The 18,439-nt window shown below is 33.6% G+C and overlaps 1 protein-coding gene across 1 annotated transcript in view; it reads right to left on the bottom strand.

The window, feature by feature from the left end:
• The window catches only part of LOC143238644 (uncharacterized), a 121,355-nt gene extending 108,979 nt beyond the window's left edge, over window positions 1–12,376 (bottom strand). The window contains exon 1 of the mRNA XM_076479050.1: window positions 12,133–12,376. Coding sequence (XP_076335165.1) covers window positions 12,133–12,178 — 46 coding nt within the window. The 5' untranslated portion in view covers window positions 12,179–12,376. The remainder of the gene's footprint in view (window positions 1–12,132) is intronic.
• Window positions 12,377–18,439: the final 6,063 nt, after the last annotated feature.

Raw genomic sequence — 18,439 nt, 5'->3', positions numbered from 1 at the left:
AGAAATATATAACATATATACGTTATGAAAACTATCTCCCCTGCTTTGTTTGTTTGTTTGTTTTTGAATTTCGCGCAAAGCTACACGAGGGCTATCTGCGCTAGCTGTTCCTAATTTTGCAGTGTAAGACTAGAGGGAGAGCAGCTAGTCATCATTACCCACTGCCAACTCTTGGACTACTCTTTTACCAATGAATAGTGGGATTGACCATCACATTATAACGCCTCAACGGCTGAAAGGGCGAGCATGTTTGGTGTGACGGGGATTCGAACCCGCGATCCTCGGATTACGCGTCGAGTGTCTTCACCACCTGGCCATGCAAGGCTTACTAGAAATGAACGACATAAGTTTGTTTTCGCATGTGTATTGTGAATGATTGAGCAGTTAAGAAAAGTGTTATTGTAATATATGCTGCGACTCCCTAAGTTTAGAGGTAACTTTTTCTACATTATTATCCTTTTTTATTGGGCTTCATTTTTAACGTCGGGTTTGGGAAAAATATTACTTTACTTTCCCTGTATTATAAACATACAATATGGGTTCAAGATGCTAGTTTGTTAACTGTCGTTTAACCTATTCGCTTGCGGAAATTATAAGTTCGTGACGCACAGAAAAAAAAAAAATTCCTGCTGGTGAATTATATAAGGGTCAGGGGCAACCGCGCCCTAGAACTTGACTATTAGTGGACACAGGCCTCGTAAGCGAGGTATATTTTATATATAAATATGGCTTCACATTTTCATTTTGCATTTAGGTTTCAGAAACACTGATTAAATATACACCGTGTGAAAGGGTTGAAGGTTTTTTGTTTGCGCTTATTCTTATCTATTCTTTGTAATACGTCTAAACAAATTATGCTTCCCTTCATACTTAACGATAGCACAACAGTAATCGTCATTGAAATGAACGTTTGGAGTTTTAAACATGGAAAACAATGTCTAGAAATATACGCTTTCCAACGAAAACTTATGTCGATTGGTTCTAAACCTGCATCAAACTCAAGAAAAGACAAAATAACTGAGACGTTCACTTACAAATAAATAAGAAATTTAAAATTTGACTGGAAAATTCACTATCCTCGTTGAAGTTTCCTCCATTTACATATAGTATTTAACAAGTAAACTTGATGGCTTATAACACAAAGTATCGGCATTCGATATATATTTTCGGTGGCAAAATGTACATGGCTCTTTTTACTTAAAACAAAACAAGAAATAAAATAAATTATATCCCCCAAATTAAACAAACAAATAGACGAAAATAATCTTAATAAAAAGCACTGTATAGAAGGAAATGACATCTTATAAACATATATTTGTATGCACAAGAAAAGTCTTGAAAGTTGATGCTACAAAACAAAATTTTCATTGTTTCTGAATTTTCGACAAGATGGCGTAGTCGTAACTAATGGTGAGCTAATAGGCTAGATCACTATAGAGAAGGCAACCAGTCAACATTATCCACCACCATCTCTCAGGCTATTTTTGTCTGATGTTATGGTAGAATTTGGCCTACACTTTTATAATGCACAAATGGCTTTAAAGTGAAAATACAACCATAAATCTGAGATTTCACCTAACCCAAAGACACTAATCAGTAGGTCACATCTGACCCTAATAATTTTGTCTTAGAGCTGTAGCCAATTTAGTACACAATTATATTTTTATTAATAAACAAATACATATCAGAAAACGTTTTTCATTAGAAGTAAATAAAGTAAAGCAACATAAACAACTATGTTTTGCAATATATATAAGATTAATCCAGTTAAAATATTCATTTATTAATATGAAATTATGGCACAAATATGGCAAAATCTAAAGACACTCCGAAAGTTGAGCTTCTTACTGGAAATATCATAGAATATGATTTGGTGCAACAAAGGTCAACTTAGATGGCCTGGTGGTAAGAACGTTTAACTCGCAATCATGCTCGTCCTTTCAGCCAATGGGATGTTATAATTAATGGTCAATTTCACAATTCGTTGGCAAAACCATGGTCCAAGAGTTGTTTGTGGGTGGTGTTAACTAGCTACCTTTTCTCTAGTATATTACTGATAAATTAAGGACGGCTTGTGCAACTAACCCCCTAATAACTTTGCGCGAAATTCAACATGAACCATACCAAGCAACACATCTTTTGTAAGTGAGTAAGTGCGGGTTACTCTGGTCCTCGTGTACCATATATAAATACACTTGACAGTTGTAAAACCAAAATTTCAAGGAAGGAGGAAGAGGTTAACGAAATCTGACCCTCGTGGGTAGATAAACATCAATACCTAAATATCCATACAGAGAGAGAGAAAAGACACTTTTGTATATTACCAAGACATTTAGCTTTTTAAAGGACAGGAAACCACTGACAATATACCAAACAAACCCACAAGTTATTATATGTTTTTAAGTAAAATTGTATTTTTTTTCTTTTACGTTAGTTTTATTGATGGGATTGACTGACATATTGAACATATAAGATATTTTATTCTATTTTCATTTTTGTGTTAAAGATTATTCTTGTAATGATCGTTTTATAATGATAGCTTATTATACATATTTAGAACTAGCCTAAATCTCCCAAAATTGACGAATATCGTGAGGTATTATTCGGATACAAATTAAACAACTGATAACAGAGAGGGTTCCCAACTGATTAATAAATGCTTTTAACCATTGTGACTATTAGTCTTATGACATTGAAATTTCCTAGATTGATCGGAACATTAAATCAGTAATATTATTATGGATTATTTTATTAATTTCTGGCTTATATAGATAGCTTATTTTGATCAGGAGTTATTGATAATATATATATACTACAGCGATAGATAAAAGTTGACATAAGAACCACTGTAACGTACTTCTGAAAAAAAGTACAAATGTTATAACTGAACGGAAGTATCCGTTATCCCAGGCAAAGTGGACAAAATGTCATTCCAAGCACGCCGTGTTCATTGGACCAAGTATATAACTTATTTGATGAAACACGGAATCAGTTACGTTTCCTGAGAACATCGTTACGTGTATTGCTCACTAATGGTTTCTTAAATTAATCAAGTTTTTTACGTCTGGCAATGAATATGACTTCCAGCAACGTTTAACAATTAACGACCTTTCTAATATTAGATAACTGTGCTACATTTGCTCACACACGTCATTTTTTCTGGACTTGATCTGCGATCCGTGAAACTCAGTTAATTAAATGATAGATCTTCAGCGTTTTTCTTCCACTTTGTTATTTTAGAAAGAGTAATGATAAATTATTAGTAAAACACAATAATAGTAAAACAACGACTGTATCAAGCGACATCAGTGGTGCTGGACCCAAAAAAACAGCATATAACAATTGTCCTACAGAAGTTAGGTACGTTACATTGAAACAATTCTAAGATATCTCATATTGTTACAACCCCTGTTTCCTCTTATTGTCATCTTCAACTGGTGATCATGTATTCTGACAGTACTCTTGTAGTGTAGTTTCCATTGCAAAGGATCTTTCATGTTCAAAGCACACAAAAACACCCTACAAGTTTCTATAATTAATATATTTTACAGTGACGACGGTTACTCAACGCTTGATTCAAACGTATGATCGCACAGAAATCCATAAGTGCATCGTTCCACGACTTGACCGATATGTTTTTATTTGCAATAACATGCATATAATTCTCACTCTGTAGCTGCTTGAGGAATGTGAGATGAAATGGATATGCCGTAGAAGCAACTTCTGTAAACAGTGGCTTCTGCCGATTTTTCTCGATTGAGATCTTTCTTTATTGTGTTATTTACAATTTCGTGGCTTACGTGGAAAGTTTTCCACTGACCTTTGTGTTTGTGGATCCTTACTTGTTGCATAGTGTCGTATTTTAATTACTACGACCTGTTACAAGTTTCGTTTTGAATGGTACGGGTACCCCAAGTTGATCTATATTCCTTTAATTTCTCGTCTTGAAAATTTTAAGTCCACTATTGATCGCATTTTTATGGTCCGAGAGTACGGTTGGTTTTTTTTTTTTTGTAGTTAAAAAGACTTACAAGATTTAGTATTGTAAATCTGCAAACATACCGCTTTGATATTGGGGAACTCGAAAGTATAAATATTTTGTTCAGAAAGAGCTGTTTCATACCCTTCTAATCAATTGACGGTGACATCCCGTTGTGTATAAGTGAGAAAAATGTAAAAAGCTTATTGTGAGACATGCCGTTTCGTCCAGATTTTATATTGGATGTGGTCGTAACTCGTGACTTGCTATGATACTTATTAAAAATTGAAGAAATAAAGACATTTCAAAACAGTTGCCTAATATATAAATGAATATGGTAGACAACAAGTCATAGATAAAACAGCAACGAAATATAACAATTGTCTTATAATTACAAAGGTTATGATAGATAACAGTATTCTGGACATACAGCGATATCCTAGCTACAACAGCATTAAGAAATAATAGTTGTCCAAGGAATAACAGCATCAAGAGATACCAATTGTCTCGATGCAACAGTGATGAGAGATAACATAACATAATGTTTAGAAATAGCAAGGGACCTATTGGTCCATTAGTGGTATCCCATCCACTAAACTAAACTAAAATTGTTAAGTAAAAAAAAAAAAGGCAAAGCCAGCCATTATCATTCATATAGTAATCAAGCTTTCTCTTAAACTCACTTAAATTTACTGCCTACACAACATCCGAAGGCAACCCATTCTAAAGGACAAACTATCTTAGTTGAAGATGACTCTTATTTACGCTGCCAAAATTTATATTTGTGTATCCTAGTCCTATTATTCTCATTGTTACACATAAAAAGTCGCATCAACACTATCATTTCTCTTAACAATCTTAAACACTTCAGTCAGATTCCTTCTAACTGTTCTTATACCAAGAAAAAACAGTTTCAGAGATCCTAACATCTCCTCGCATGACAACCTCTCCATCCCTCTCCATCCTCTGAACTCTTTCCAACAGCTCAATGCCCTTCTTAAGGTAAATAACCCAAGAATGAACACAATACACCAAAAGCGGTCTAAACAGTGGTATATTCAATGAAATTATAAATCATTTAGACTTGTATTCAATATTTCTGTAGATAGAACATAAAATCCTATTTGTCCTACCACTAGCAACAACACACTGATTGGATGACTTAAGAGACTAATCAACCATTAAACCAAGATCATTTGTTTTCATAACACTGTTGTCTTAGCTATAACAGTGATGAAAGATAACAGTTGTCCTGACTACAACACTGATGAAACAATGGCTGTTGTAAAAGAGGAACGTATTTCCTTATCATGAGTAACAAATTTAGTCTGCTGACCAGCTGACCAGTTTGGAGCTATCTCAGCTTTGATCAGCCCAACTAATGATCGATGCTATACATCGTCGTATATAACAGTGATTTCTCGAATAATATATCGCAGAAATGTTAAAAAACAACAACAGCTAAAGATATAAAATCGTACAATGATAAGATTCTTGAACAGCTTTTCTAAAACTTCGTGAATATAAAATTGACTTCCAAAAGTAATGAAATTAACTAGCTTTTCAAATACGAACAACTTTTAAAGATACTGTATTTATAAATCTGTTGGATGCGGGGAAAGTAATGCTTCATATTTCTAGAGGGCTAGTTTTTTTATTTATTTACAAACCTCTTGAAGAGGCCTCATAATCACATATATTACATATAAAACAAGTACAACAATAAAATACACAGTTATATACAATTAAATGCACCGAATACCATCTGTAATTGCTCATATTAAACGACATACAATAATGTAACATTGTGAACAAGAATGAACAAGTTAACAATACAATTGAAAGAATTGACATCATTACGAATAACATACCTGGAATAATCAAAACTTATTTTCTTTATTAACTGACCCTTATAAAATGACAACAGATTTAAATGGATATTTTTGGCTAAACAAATTTTCCTAACAGTCATAATACAGTATTTAGCTAATGTAATCAAAAACATACACTGTAGGCTGTCGTCTTTTCTTAATCCTTCTAGGAAGCCCTGTTTCTGATTCATTGGTGCTGATTTTTGAATGATAAAGGAAATAGTGTCAAAAACTAATGTCCATAAGGGTTGAACCATTGGACACAGGCAATATAAATGTCTCACTGTTTCAGTTTCTTTACCACAAAGTGTACATAAGCCAGTATCATGTTTTTGCATATGAACAAGTTTATTGTTCATCATTAAAGCATTGTGATAAAGTAAATAATCCACATCAGCAAAGACAAAGCCTTTAAATAGGTGATAAGTATATATATGTATTTTTTTCCACTTAGTATCTCTTAAAATATCTTTCCATGCAGTAATTTCTTCAGTAGTGAGGATGGAGTTCTGGTACATTAACTTAATCAGTTTTTTAACAGGAAGATCATTTAAGTGAATAACATTTTCGCCATCTGAATCACATATCTCAAAATTAAATTTTGTCATACCTATAATTGTGGGAATTTCTCTTTCAACCAAGTCTTTCCATTCTTCTGGAATAACATCATATAACTTTTTGTAATACTGTCTGACTTGAACAGATATCACACTTTCAGATACATCCTGATATAACTCGATAATCAAGCGAATTAGTCCCGCGCTAATAAAATCTTTATTATAGAATGTGTTTAATCCCATAGTGGGAACAAAAACATTGAAAAACAGCAGTTGTCGGAAAACAATTTCTGTGTCATTTGGGAAGATTCGACGACACCTAACGAGCGTTTTACATGACTCTGATACTTCACAGTAAAATGTAGGAACATTCATCTTGTGTTGTGTCACAACACCACACATCGTGTCCAAGATTTAAATCATCATACTTGCCTAAAGGATGGGCAAAGAGGATAAACAGAGATGAAAATGTGTAATAATCTGAAGAACCATTTTAACCTAAATGTCACCTTTTTCGTCTTTACGTCTGTTAAATTGAGACCACCTTTGTCTTTCGAAGATACCAAAATTTCATAACGCACTTTATGTACTCCACCATCCCATATAAACCGTAAAATATCGTGTTTAATTGTCAGATAACTCCTATTTTCCATCGGCAAGACCATCAGATAATACCAAATAGTACTGGAAGCTAACGAGTTCACAACCATAACTTTGCCTTTCAATGACAAACTCTGATATCTTCAAGCAACCAATATGCGTGTTATTCTCTGACACAATATGCTTCGCAGCTCAGATCATGCATTTCTGCCGCATTTATAGAGCTAATGAGGATAATACGTGGAAAATAATAAAGGTACGTAACAGACATGAGTTCTATAAGATGATAAGCATAATGTTTTTGTTGTTATGGTGTGAACGCCTTTTCAAGCTGGTATAGTATGATTATAATTTGTTTCTTTGTCATTAAACATTGATATTAGATCTATTATATTTCTAAATATGACATTCTTTATCCATTCCTTTATCAATTTTCAAGAAGTAGAAGTGCATGTGTGTGTGTGTGTGGAATTGTTTGGAGTTAATCGTATAAAACACGTTTGAAATACAGAGTTATTAAATAACTCTTCAAAGTAGTGTTTATTTTACAATCACATGTTTGTTTGAAGTATCGACTGCCAACGTAATGATTTCATTTGAACCATAAATTCATAATAATGCCTTTGATTTTTCAATAATTGTTAGGAAATATACGTAAAATGGCGCTGGTTATTACTGTATTGGTGTTTGTTATCTGTTAAATAGACTATTCTATTTTAATTCCTTACTTTAAAATACTAAAACGTAAATATTTTTGCATTATATTCTACACACATATATGCATTCTGAATATACAAACAAAAATAATACAACATTAAAATCCTTCTGAGACACCATCTTCATAGAATTTCGAAACATACGTAAAATCATTCTAGTGCAACATCGTATTTTAGCAACTATTTAATGTGTAATGATTTCAACGTTGTGCTCCTTTTAATTGTACGAATAGACGTCTAACAAAGATGTTGTTTTAAATTACGTATATATGTACGTATATACAAACTTATATTCACCAAGTACGTTAAAAAGTACTGTCTTATTAACATATTTATCTCTTCCACCTAGTTAATAAATTCACTAGTCATCTATTTATATAGAAATTCATGCCGCATGAAAGCCAATCACATTTGCTTATTAACATAACAAGACTATCCTCAAAAAAAAAAAACACACAATCGATTCATTAAAATAATGAGAAACGTGACTGTCATTTTATGGAACTTGTTAAGCTGCTAGCCTATTATTTTATATCGTGCACGATACAAATGTATGAATATGTACGTAGATTGATTCAAACTTTACCTTTTACCAAAAAAAAAGGCCTTTCATGTCAGGAAATTTTAGGCTTTAACATTTCATTTTTATAACAGTTTCCTTTTCCTTTATAGTAACTTTGTTTCTTCGTCTCTAAGGTAGTACTTCTATGTCTGGCCTGGATATTATAGCGGAATATTGCGTGAGTCGTACACGAATTTTTGGACAGCCCATTGTGAACTCAAGTATTCATGACAGTAAATGTTGTTAAATGTGACATTTTCAGATCCTGATTCTGCGAAGCTGGTTTTTATTCTATTGAAATAAGTCTAAAGAACACGTATTGTTGCGAATATCATGTAGCTTTAAAGCAAAATATTACAGAATTCGTTAAAATGGGTATTATGAGTATTTTGTAATAAAAAATTGGGACCAAGACAAATCACGGTCTCCGCAAAAACTTTGCATCATTGGTGTCGAAGACAGTGGACTAAGGATAAGGAAAAGTATTTATCTTTTGGAATTCTAACGGTCTGGCGTAAACCTAGGAACTATGAAGATGACTCCTATTTTTGCTCAAATAACGTGCAAGGTTACAATACTCGACATAAAAAGGAAATGTTTTATCGCAACCTTCAATCTGTTATAAGACCTGTTGCTCATGGACCTGGCCTGTATCTACTCCACTGAAGACTCTTGGTACGGTTTCCTCTTATTCTTAACCTGATGTGAATGCAAATGATGATTGGGATTTTTTTTTCGATCTGAAACGTTTGGTGATTCATAACTTTTCATACAAGGTGAATTTAATGATTTGTTGAGAGATTTCGGTCTTCCAAAGGACTCTTCAGGGATCTTAGGACCAGACTTCGGGCTAAGAACTTATTTTCTCCAGGTACATCATTTTACTGACACAGAACTCGTGAGAAAGAATTTATACCATACTTTTTGCAAAAAGGTTCACTGGTTTATTGCAAAAAATATTGCTAGAAGCTACAGTCTAAGAACCAAGTGAGTGGCGATTGCTTATTGATTCCTCCAAAAGAAGTCTAAAGGGTGTTCTCCTTCACAATGGTAATATATATACGCATATGATCCTACTGCTCATTCGGTTCACTTGAAGGAAACTTATAAAAATCTCAAACTTCTTTTTAATAAGGCCAAATACAAACAACATGGTTGGTTACTTTGTGGAGATTTAAAAGTCCTTTGTTGGATCAACAATCAGGTTATACAAAATGTCTATGTTTTTGTGTGAATTGGACAGTAGAGTATTAAATTAGCACTGGATAAATTATCAATGGCTATGCAGAGTCAGTCTGATATCAGAATCGAAAAACACTGAGCATGAAAGTTTGATTGACACAAAAAAAGTCCTATTACTTCCATTTCACATGAAACTGGGCTTGATGAAACAGTTTGTTAAGGTCTTAGACAAAGATGGCGACTGCTTCAAGTAACTATGTGGAAAATTTCTAGCTCTTTCAGAAACGAAACTTCAAGAAGAGATTTTTATTTAGCTTCATATTAGGAAATTTACTTCAGATGAACAAATCGGATGCACAGTGAGGAAAGTTGAAAAATAAAAGAAGTTTGAATTACCTTTAAAATTACTATTTCATTCCTAACACTCGTATGTTAACTAATTCTCTGAAAATCTTGGTGCCGTCAGCGAAAAACAAGAGGAAATATTTCATCAAAACATTACCGAAATGGAAAGGAGGTATTAGGGAAGATGGAACATCAGCATAATGGCTGATTAATGTTGGTCATTGAAACGAGATGCTCCAGACCCAATACGTACAAGAAAGACCACAACTAAAACATATGGTTTTGAAAACAAAAGATGTAGGTTTCATAAGCACATCAGGATGAATGAGGATGTATATTGATTTGACGTTAGGCCCGGCATGGCCAGGTGGTTAAGGCACTCGACCGGGTTCGAATCCCCGTCACGTCCAACATGCTCGCCCTTTCAGCCGTGAGGGCGGTATTATGTTACGGGAAATCCTACTATTCGTTGGTAAAACAATAGCCCCAGAGTTGGCGGTGGGTGGTGATGACTAGCTGCTTTCCTTCTAGTCTTACACTGATAAATTAGGGGCGGCTACCGCAGATAGCCCTTGTGTAACTTTGCGCGAAATTCAAAAACAAACAAACAATCAATCAATTATTTGACGTCAATGTTCTTCCGTTTTCTTCACTTCGTTTGTAATTCTGTTGAAAAATTCAAAATTTGGGTGAATGAATTTGCAAAATCCGTTCTTAAAACCAAAACAACTTTCATGAAGTTCAAATTCGCAAACTTCTATTGTCAGTGACTTAGTTTCGCCACCCGTAAAAAGTAAAAAGGTTAAAACTTTACTTACAATTGGACTAGTGAATATTTAAATAATCAATTTCTGTTCAAAACATGAAATCTCCAACAATTCATAACACGTATTTTTATGAACTGTGAAGTCATGAAACTACCGCAATCAGTAGAAGCTAGTGAACACGAAAAACTGTCAGTTATACAATTCACAAACTACAAACAACGTGTATGCCAACAGCAAAGTACACTACTGCTCACACCTCGACTTTCGATATTATTAATATTACAGAATTCACAAATCCACACCACAATTACAGAAAAAAATTCAGCTATTTTTAACAATACAAACATAACAGAAATCACAGCTGCTAACAATACAAGTTTCATTACTGTTTATATGTTTAAGAATGATAAAATTATTCTACTACTGCAACAGACATTTCGCTGCTAACGAAAACACATGCTTCACTATTATAGTACTTAACGACACAAATTACATTGCTGCTAATAATACGGTTAACTACGTATCACCAATCTTTACGTAATACAATAAGTTTCAAAACTAAGACAGTACAAACGATACTATTATTAACAACACAAGTTTCATTCTGACGGTAAGATGTGTTTCACATCTAAACAACAAAACTATATTGCTGTAATAACACAGTTTTCATTTTTCTATTAAAATATACTTCACGAGAAAACTATACTACTTTAACAACACCATTTTCAATATTCTACTAAAATATGCTTCACATCTAAACAACAGAACTAACTAACTGTTGCTAACAGTACAAATTGTAATTTTTTTCCAGCAACATATGTGATACTTACTTACGTTGAACATGCTGCCTTTAATAATACAATATTTGTTTTACTGGAAACGTTTCTGTGGTAACTGTTTCTATATCAGGTGTGAATACTTATTGAACATGCCTTTAACATCATGATACTTGTACGATCCTATATTATATTAAAGAACACCATTATAACTGGTGTGATATCAGATGTGAACACTGACAAAATGTAGTAATAACTGCCTTCATATCATATGTGATCACATGTTTAACAGGTTTTGTTAACAATATGCTACTTGTCTTAACATAAAAGGTAGCTAGTGCCATATCCCACGTGATTCCTTACGAGACATGCCTTTAATAAACTTTTACTTCACACTAAATAATAAAAAAGTATAAAAATATTTAATTGTTTTTTGTTAGGCGTAAAAAATTAGGAAAACGTTGGCATTTTCTTAAAACATTGTAAATGTGTCTTCTCTTCTATGATTACAAGTTTTCAAAAAATAACGTATAATGTTCCTCTCTTTCTAGGTGCTGGTTTGCGAATATTTCAAAAAGTTATTTTCTGGAATTTTTCGTAATTTCGAGAGTGGTCTTCGTAAAAATGCTCTCACTTTTAACATATTTCATTTTTAAGTAATTATCATAAAGTGGGTGTTATACTTTCAGAACATAAAGAATAACAATTACCAGTTTTTGATTTAGAATTAAGAAAATTTAAGCAAAAGTCATTAAAAATATGAAGAAACATACTTACCAGAAACAACGTAAAAGTAAAATGCTAGATAACGCAGTGGAAACATATTTACAGACCACGTGACAAACGATATTTCTTAACTTATGGGATGGCAAAAATTATTCGGCTAGGCTTAACTCCTCTTTACTTTAGTTTTCTCAGTTGAAGTCGACAATGCCAATCTTACTTAAGTAAAAACATGACCTGTTTCTTCCTGCGTTGCCCATTCTCTGGACGAATCTTTCTTGTTTACACGGAGATTGGTCTGGTTGCCTTAGCAACAAACTAATAGTAACCGTGCTTGCTACGTACCTAGGGATTTGACTGCTGTTTGACGTGAAGGTGTGTATCGGTATGGGAGTTTTTACCTTCAAGCCGTTGTTATGAATGTTATTAGATATTGGTTAAAAATAATACATAAACTGTCCATCTAAAAAAAAACATACAGTTTTAGGGCAAGTCTGTAATATTAAATAAAATTACTATGTTTGTTCTATGAGATAAGCTTTTTATTGTTACTAAAGCGGCAACATATCAACAGAATGTTTATGAAAAATGAATACATTTAAATCAAGTACTCAACAATGTATTACAAAGAAGCATTTAACATGAAAAAATACATATCCTTTTTATACTAACAATAAACATACAATAAGCATTTCCAAAAAAAAAAAAGAAGAGGAAAGTTAAACTTATGCTGTAACGCAAAAGTTTTCTTACCATTGCAAAATAGTAAAAGAACGAACGTTTTTTATTGGTTGTAAAATCAGCAGGTAGAGCAGATGGTTCTTGAAAATCATTACTAAGTTAGTAGGTCTCGTGTTTACATTTAAGATTTTTTGTAATCGTTGTGCTATGTAGATAAATCCCAAAAATTAACTAGTACTCTTAAAACAAGCCCTGAATTTATTGTAGTTTATTTAAAACATTTCTGTAAGTGCGACTATTTTCTTTCTTTTGAAACTAGTCCAATTTTTCTGATTATTTTTAAGATATTAATTAAAATTTGAAGAAAACTGCAAAGAAACATAATTTTCACACACGCCATATGTTTCCAGCCTACTGTACTTCCATAAAAAATCAAACCTAAAATTTATTATTTGGTTTCTATGTTGTAATACCAGCAGCACGTGGTTCAGAAAGCTGTTGAGATTGCCATATTCTAGTTGCTTTGTTTCTTCGTTCTCTACAGCAGCTAATGTCTATTATGTCCGTAATCTGAGGGTCGCGCGTTCAAATCCTGGTCGCACCAAACATGCTCGCCCTTTCAGCCGTAGGGGCGTTATAATGTAACGGTCAATCCTACTATTCACTGGTAAAAGAGTGGCCCAAGAGTTGGCGGTGGGTGGTGATGACTAGCTGCTTTTCTTCTAGTCTTACACTACTAAATTAGGGAAGGCTAGCTTTGCGCGGAATTCAAAAAACAAACAAACAAACAATTATGCCCGAAAGGATATTGCAGTAGCGTACAGACCTGGATTGAAAGGATTAACACTTTAATACCCTTTGCTGTTCGAGCTTGACATTTTCTGAATAATACAACTGGTTAATGCCATGAAAGAACAAAGGTCACGAGGTGAGACTATCAATTGAGCATAGAAACCGAGAGTACCTATTGACTTCAGGTGCACTTTCGTAGCTCATTTCTGCTTGGCTTTCATCGCAGGAACTCATCTTTAACAACGGAAAGTTAACAAGATATTCACTGATACTATAAAGAATATTGTCCGCTTACCTATTCAAGTATAAACACTATTTTTACTGTCCCACAAATATTTCCAATCTGTTTATTTTTCAGGCGACTTAAAATTAATCAAGTTATGAATTTTAGAACACTCCCTTTTTGTTTTGATTGGGTCTGTTGTTATTTATCTGATACTTGTCAAGAAATTAGTTTACCTGAAAATGTGGCAAGTGGATAGGGATAAGAAATTTTGGTGCCATATTCATTGCAGAGTTTCTGGAGTAATATTGTGCTTACTAACCTTTGTTTGATATCCTGATGATACTGAGTTTAAATAAATGCTTCACTGAAAGAATGGCGTATTCTAGACGTTGAAGTACTCATCACGACGCAGGGAAAATCCAGGGAAGCGAGGATAACCTGTGTATTTTTGAAACATTTTTTGATATATAGATATTTAATCTCAATTTTAAGAATACTGAGAGATTATAGGAATATAACTAAACAATTAAAACTGAAGAAAACACTTTTCAAGATCTTTTGTAAATGTAATTCTACAAAAATGCATATTCTAACTGAGGAAAAAGTTAGGACATCCCAAATTTATTTCCACTTAAAATGGCTTAACTCACACACAGGTGTATCACCCCAGGTGCACGTGATTAGAAGATCATTACTCAGCATTTTGAATGAGGCTTGCCCAATTTAAACCTCAGACATTGAGTTTGGTGTGCTCCTGACTGTTGAAGTGAGATTGAGCACCATGGTGAGAGCAAAAGAGCTGTCTGAGGCCTTCAGAAAGAAAATTGTAGCAGCTTATGAATCGGGTAAGGGATTTAAAAAGATCCCAAAAGATTTTGAAATCAGCCATTCCACTGTCCGGAACATAATCAACAAGTGGAGGGCTTTCAAAACAAAACTAAGAAATGGAAAGTCCTGGAATGGACGAGTCAAAGCCCTGATCTTAATCCCATTGAGATGCTGTGGGGTGACTTGAAACGGCCTGTACATGCAAAAACTCTTCAAACATCTCACAGCTGAAAGAATTCTGCATTGAGGAATGGGGCAAACTTTCTTCAGACCGATGTAAGAGACTGGTAGATGGCTACAAGAAGCGTCTCACTGCAGTTATTTCAGCCAAAGAGGGTACCATTAGCTGTTAGGGGGTAGGGTGCCCTAACTTTTTCCTCAGTTAGAATATGCATTTTTGTAAAATTAGATTTACAAAAGACCTTGAAAAGTCTTCAGTTTTAATTGTTTAGTTATATTCCTATAATCTCTCAGTATTGTTAAAATTGAGATTAAATATCTATATATCCAAAAATGTTACAAAAATACACAGGCTTTCATAGGGTGTTCTAACTTTTTCACATGACTGTATGTGCACAATATCTCAACCTTGACTTGGTATTAAATCAAGCAAAGTTTTTACCGAAACATGTTTGTTCACAAAGAAGCCTCCTAGTGGCTCAGCGGCTCTCTCTCCCTTATGGTTATTTGGGTATTTGTATTAGTATACCCGGGAGGGTCAGGTTTCGTCTACCTCTTCCTCTTTCCTTTCATTGGTTTTAGCGACTGTCAAGTGTATTTATAAATTTTACACGAGGGCCAGGGTAACCCGCACCTACTCAGTCCCCTATCAAGGCAATGTCCATGCACTCTCTACGTGTACACTTGGTGGAAATATATCACTTCTCTAAATAGTTTCATGACAATTTGCACTATCACTAGAGAGGCATTAAACATAAAACATTCGCATAAATCCCTTTCAATGTTTATTAGTTAATCCCTAAACTAATGTAAAGTCTAGTTTATAGGTGGCCTTTTTGTTTTATTGGAATATATATATATATTTACTGGGGAAAGGTGTTTTGGACTATTCTCATAATGTATACAGTATCTGTTTAGTTCGCTTATTAGTTCATCTTTTCTCCAATTTTTGTCAAAATAATTTATTGTACTACGTAGGAGTTTATCTGCTATTGTTGCTATTTTTGCGTATTTATGCATGAATTCTGATGAGATATAAATAGTTATAAAACAAACATACTAATGATTAAATTTCCCAAATACATTTTCAGAATTATTTTATCTACTTTTACTATAGGTATAATGTGGTATAAGAACATACAGTACAAACAGGATATATCGTTTCGAGAAATGAACCATTAACTAAGAAACGTCCGGTTCTGTGTATTCTCATTGGTTACAAATTACATTACGAGCGTTTAATGTGGTACAATAGATTGGATTTCTAAATTTTAACATCATTTTACTCCAGTATGTGTCATGTTTATGAACTATCACTAATTAAATGTCACTAATTCATATATGATGTAAACACATTTACCATAAAAAGTCAAATTTTGAGCGATAAATATGCAAAAAAACAACATTTTTACATGTTAATTACAAATTCATTTCATCTTTTCTTTAATAAGTAATTGATCATTTGACACATCACGCGACTTTCTCATTCATTGGCTAAGGTCCAAAATATACTTCTGCGAGTGACCATCAAACGAAAACAAGTGTATTATACATAACGAAATCATTCAAGAATATTTAATAAGAACATTGATTGTGATATCAAGGTGTCGTATTTGAAAAAAATACCAACTTATAATGACTGAATATATGTACAGTCTAGAAATATGCATTTTGACTGTTACATTTGTAATGCTACTACTTAAAAGCTAACATACTGGTATCTATGCTTTGCTTTGTTTTTGTTTTTACTGAAATGCCAGTCATCTAAACTTATCTTTCTATTTTTGCTCTTAATACAACATAATTGGTAGTCCTAAGTTCGGAAAATTAAAGAATTAAAGCAAATCTTGCAACATTTGGCTATAAACGAATATACTGGATTTCATTAAATCTTTATTTTTATCTAGTGGCATCTAGTATTTATAAGTGTATGCTATTCTTTTTCTTATAGCTTGCTTGTTTTTGTTTGAATTTCGTGCAAAGCTACTCGAGGGCTATCTGCACTAGCCGTCCTTAATTTAGTAGTGTAAGACAAGAGGGAAGGCAGCTAGTCATCACCATTCACCGCCAACTCTTGGGCTACTCTTTTACCAATGAATAGCGGAAGTGACCGTCACATTATAACGCTCCAACGGCTGAAAGGGCGAGCATGTTTGGTGCGACGGGGATTCGAACCCGCGACCCTCAGATTACAAATCGAACGCCTTAACCTACCTGGCCATGCTAGGCCTTTTTTATAGCAAAGCCACAGCGAGATATTTGCTGTATTTACCGAGGGAAATCGAATCACTTATTTTAGCTTTGTAAATCCCTAGACTTATCGCTGTCCCATTGTTAGACAGTACTTATATGAATTATTTTGATCCTGTACTATGCACGAATACAACTTGTTTATTATTAAAAGATGCAGACGATATATCAAGTGAATAACCTAGTTCAATTGGTAAGTTGGGTGACAGTAACTTAGTTACTTCCTTGAACCATGCTCTATAGTTAAAACTAAACGCACTTATGTCTACGAAAGTATTTATGTAAATAAGATAGAAGTAAATTCAAATGATACTTTTAGGACATAGCCTCCCTAGTATTGGTGGTAATGCTAAACAGTGTCATGAGTAGCGCATGCTCTCTGTAAAATAACATCATTATTCTTCTTTGCGTATTTGGCATATTCATAATTATTCTAAGAAACATTTTATTATTTCTTATCTACTTTGTGGAATATTAAGATAAAACTGAATTCACTTTAGAGCAATAGGATAGGTGTGGTTAATAACAGGAAGTCCAAAAAGATACTTATTACAAAGTACTATTGAATATTTGAGTAACTAATTTTCTAAAAAACAGAACACACTGGACACGGTGTAATAATAAGCATAAATAATTTTATTTTAACATTACCCAAAAACAGTGTACAGAGGTAGGAATGTCACTTTTGTTGGATCACGTAAATATTTTCTCTCGAAATTGATTTGCACAAAACAGTATACCAGATTGTTTAATTTTAATATTCCTTACATTACAGGTAACATAATATTTACTCATAGCAACTAACACTACTCACGTGTTCACGTGGTATACTGGGTCTACCATTGAAGAACACTACTCTTTCGACTTTTGTACATTGTGCAGCATTGTAACTTCAATGACAAAACAGACATTTTTTCCAAAGAATGACAAAGGAACAAAAACAGCTAGAACAAAATCAACTTAACGAGATTCTTGATCATATGTTATGTCAGAACTACATATATTCAGAAATAGCTGACAAATGTATAATAATATACATAATATTATTATACATTCATTTGAATCCCCGTCACACCAAACATGCTCGCCCTTTTAGCAGTGGAGGCGTTATAATGTAACGGTCAATCCCATTATTCGCTGATAAAAGCGCAGCCCAAGACTTGGTGATAGGTGGTGATAACTAGCTGCCTTCCCTCCAGTCTTATACTGTTAAATTAGATACGGCTTGCGCAGATAGCCCTCGTGTAGCTTTGCGCGAAATTCAAAACAAACAAGTGTGTGTTTTTTTTCTTATAGCAAAGCCACATCAGGCTGTCTGCTGAGCCCACCAAGGGGAATCGAACCCCTGACTTTGGCGTTTTAATCTGCTGTACAAAGAAACAAATAGTCTTTGCGTTGTACAAA

Source organism: Tachypleus tridentatus, chromosome 13, assembly GCF_004210375.1.
Source record: "Tachypleus tridentatus isolate NWPU-2018 chromosome 13, ASM421037v1, whole genome shotgun sequence".
NCBI lineage: Eukaryota > Metazoa > Arthropoda > Merostomata > Xiphosura > Limulidae > Tachypleus > Tachypleus tridentatus.
The sequence above is the reverse complement of the archived record's forward strand: the minus strand, read 5'-3'. Positions and strand labels throughout refer to the sequence as shown.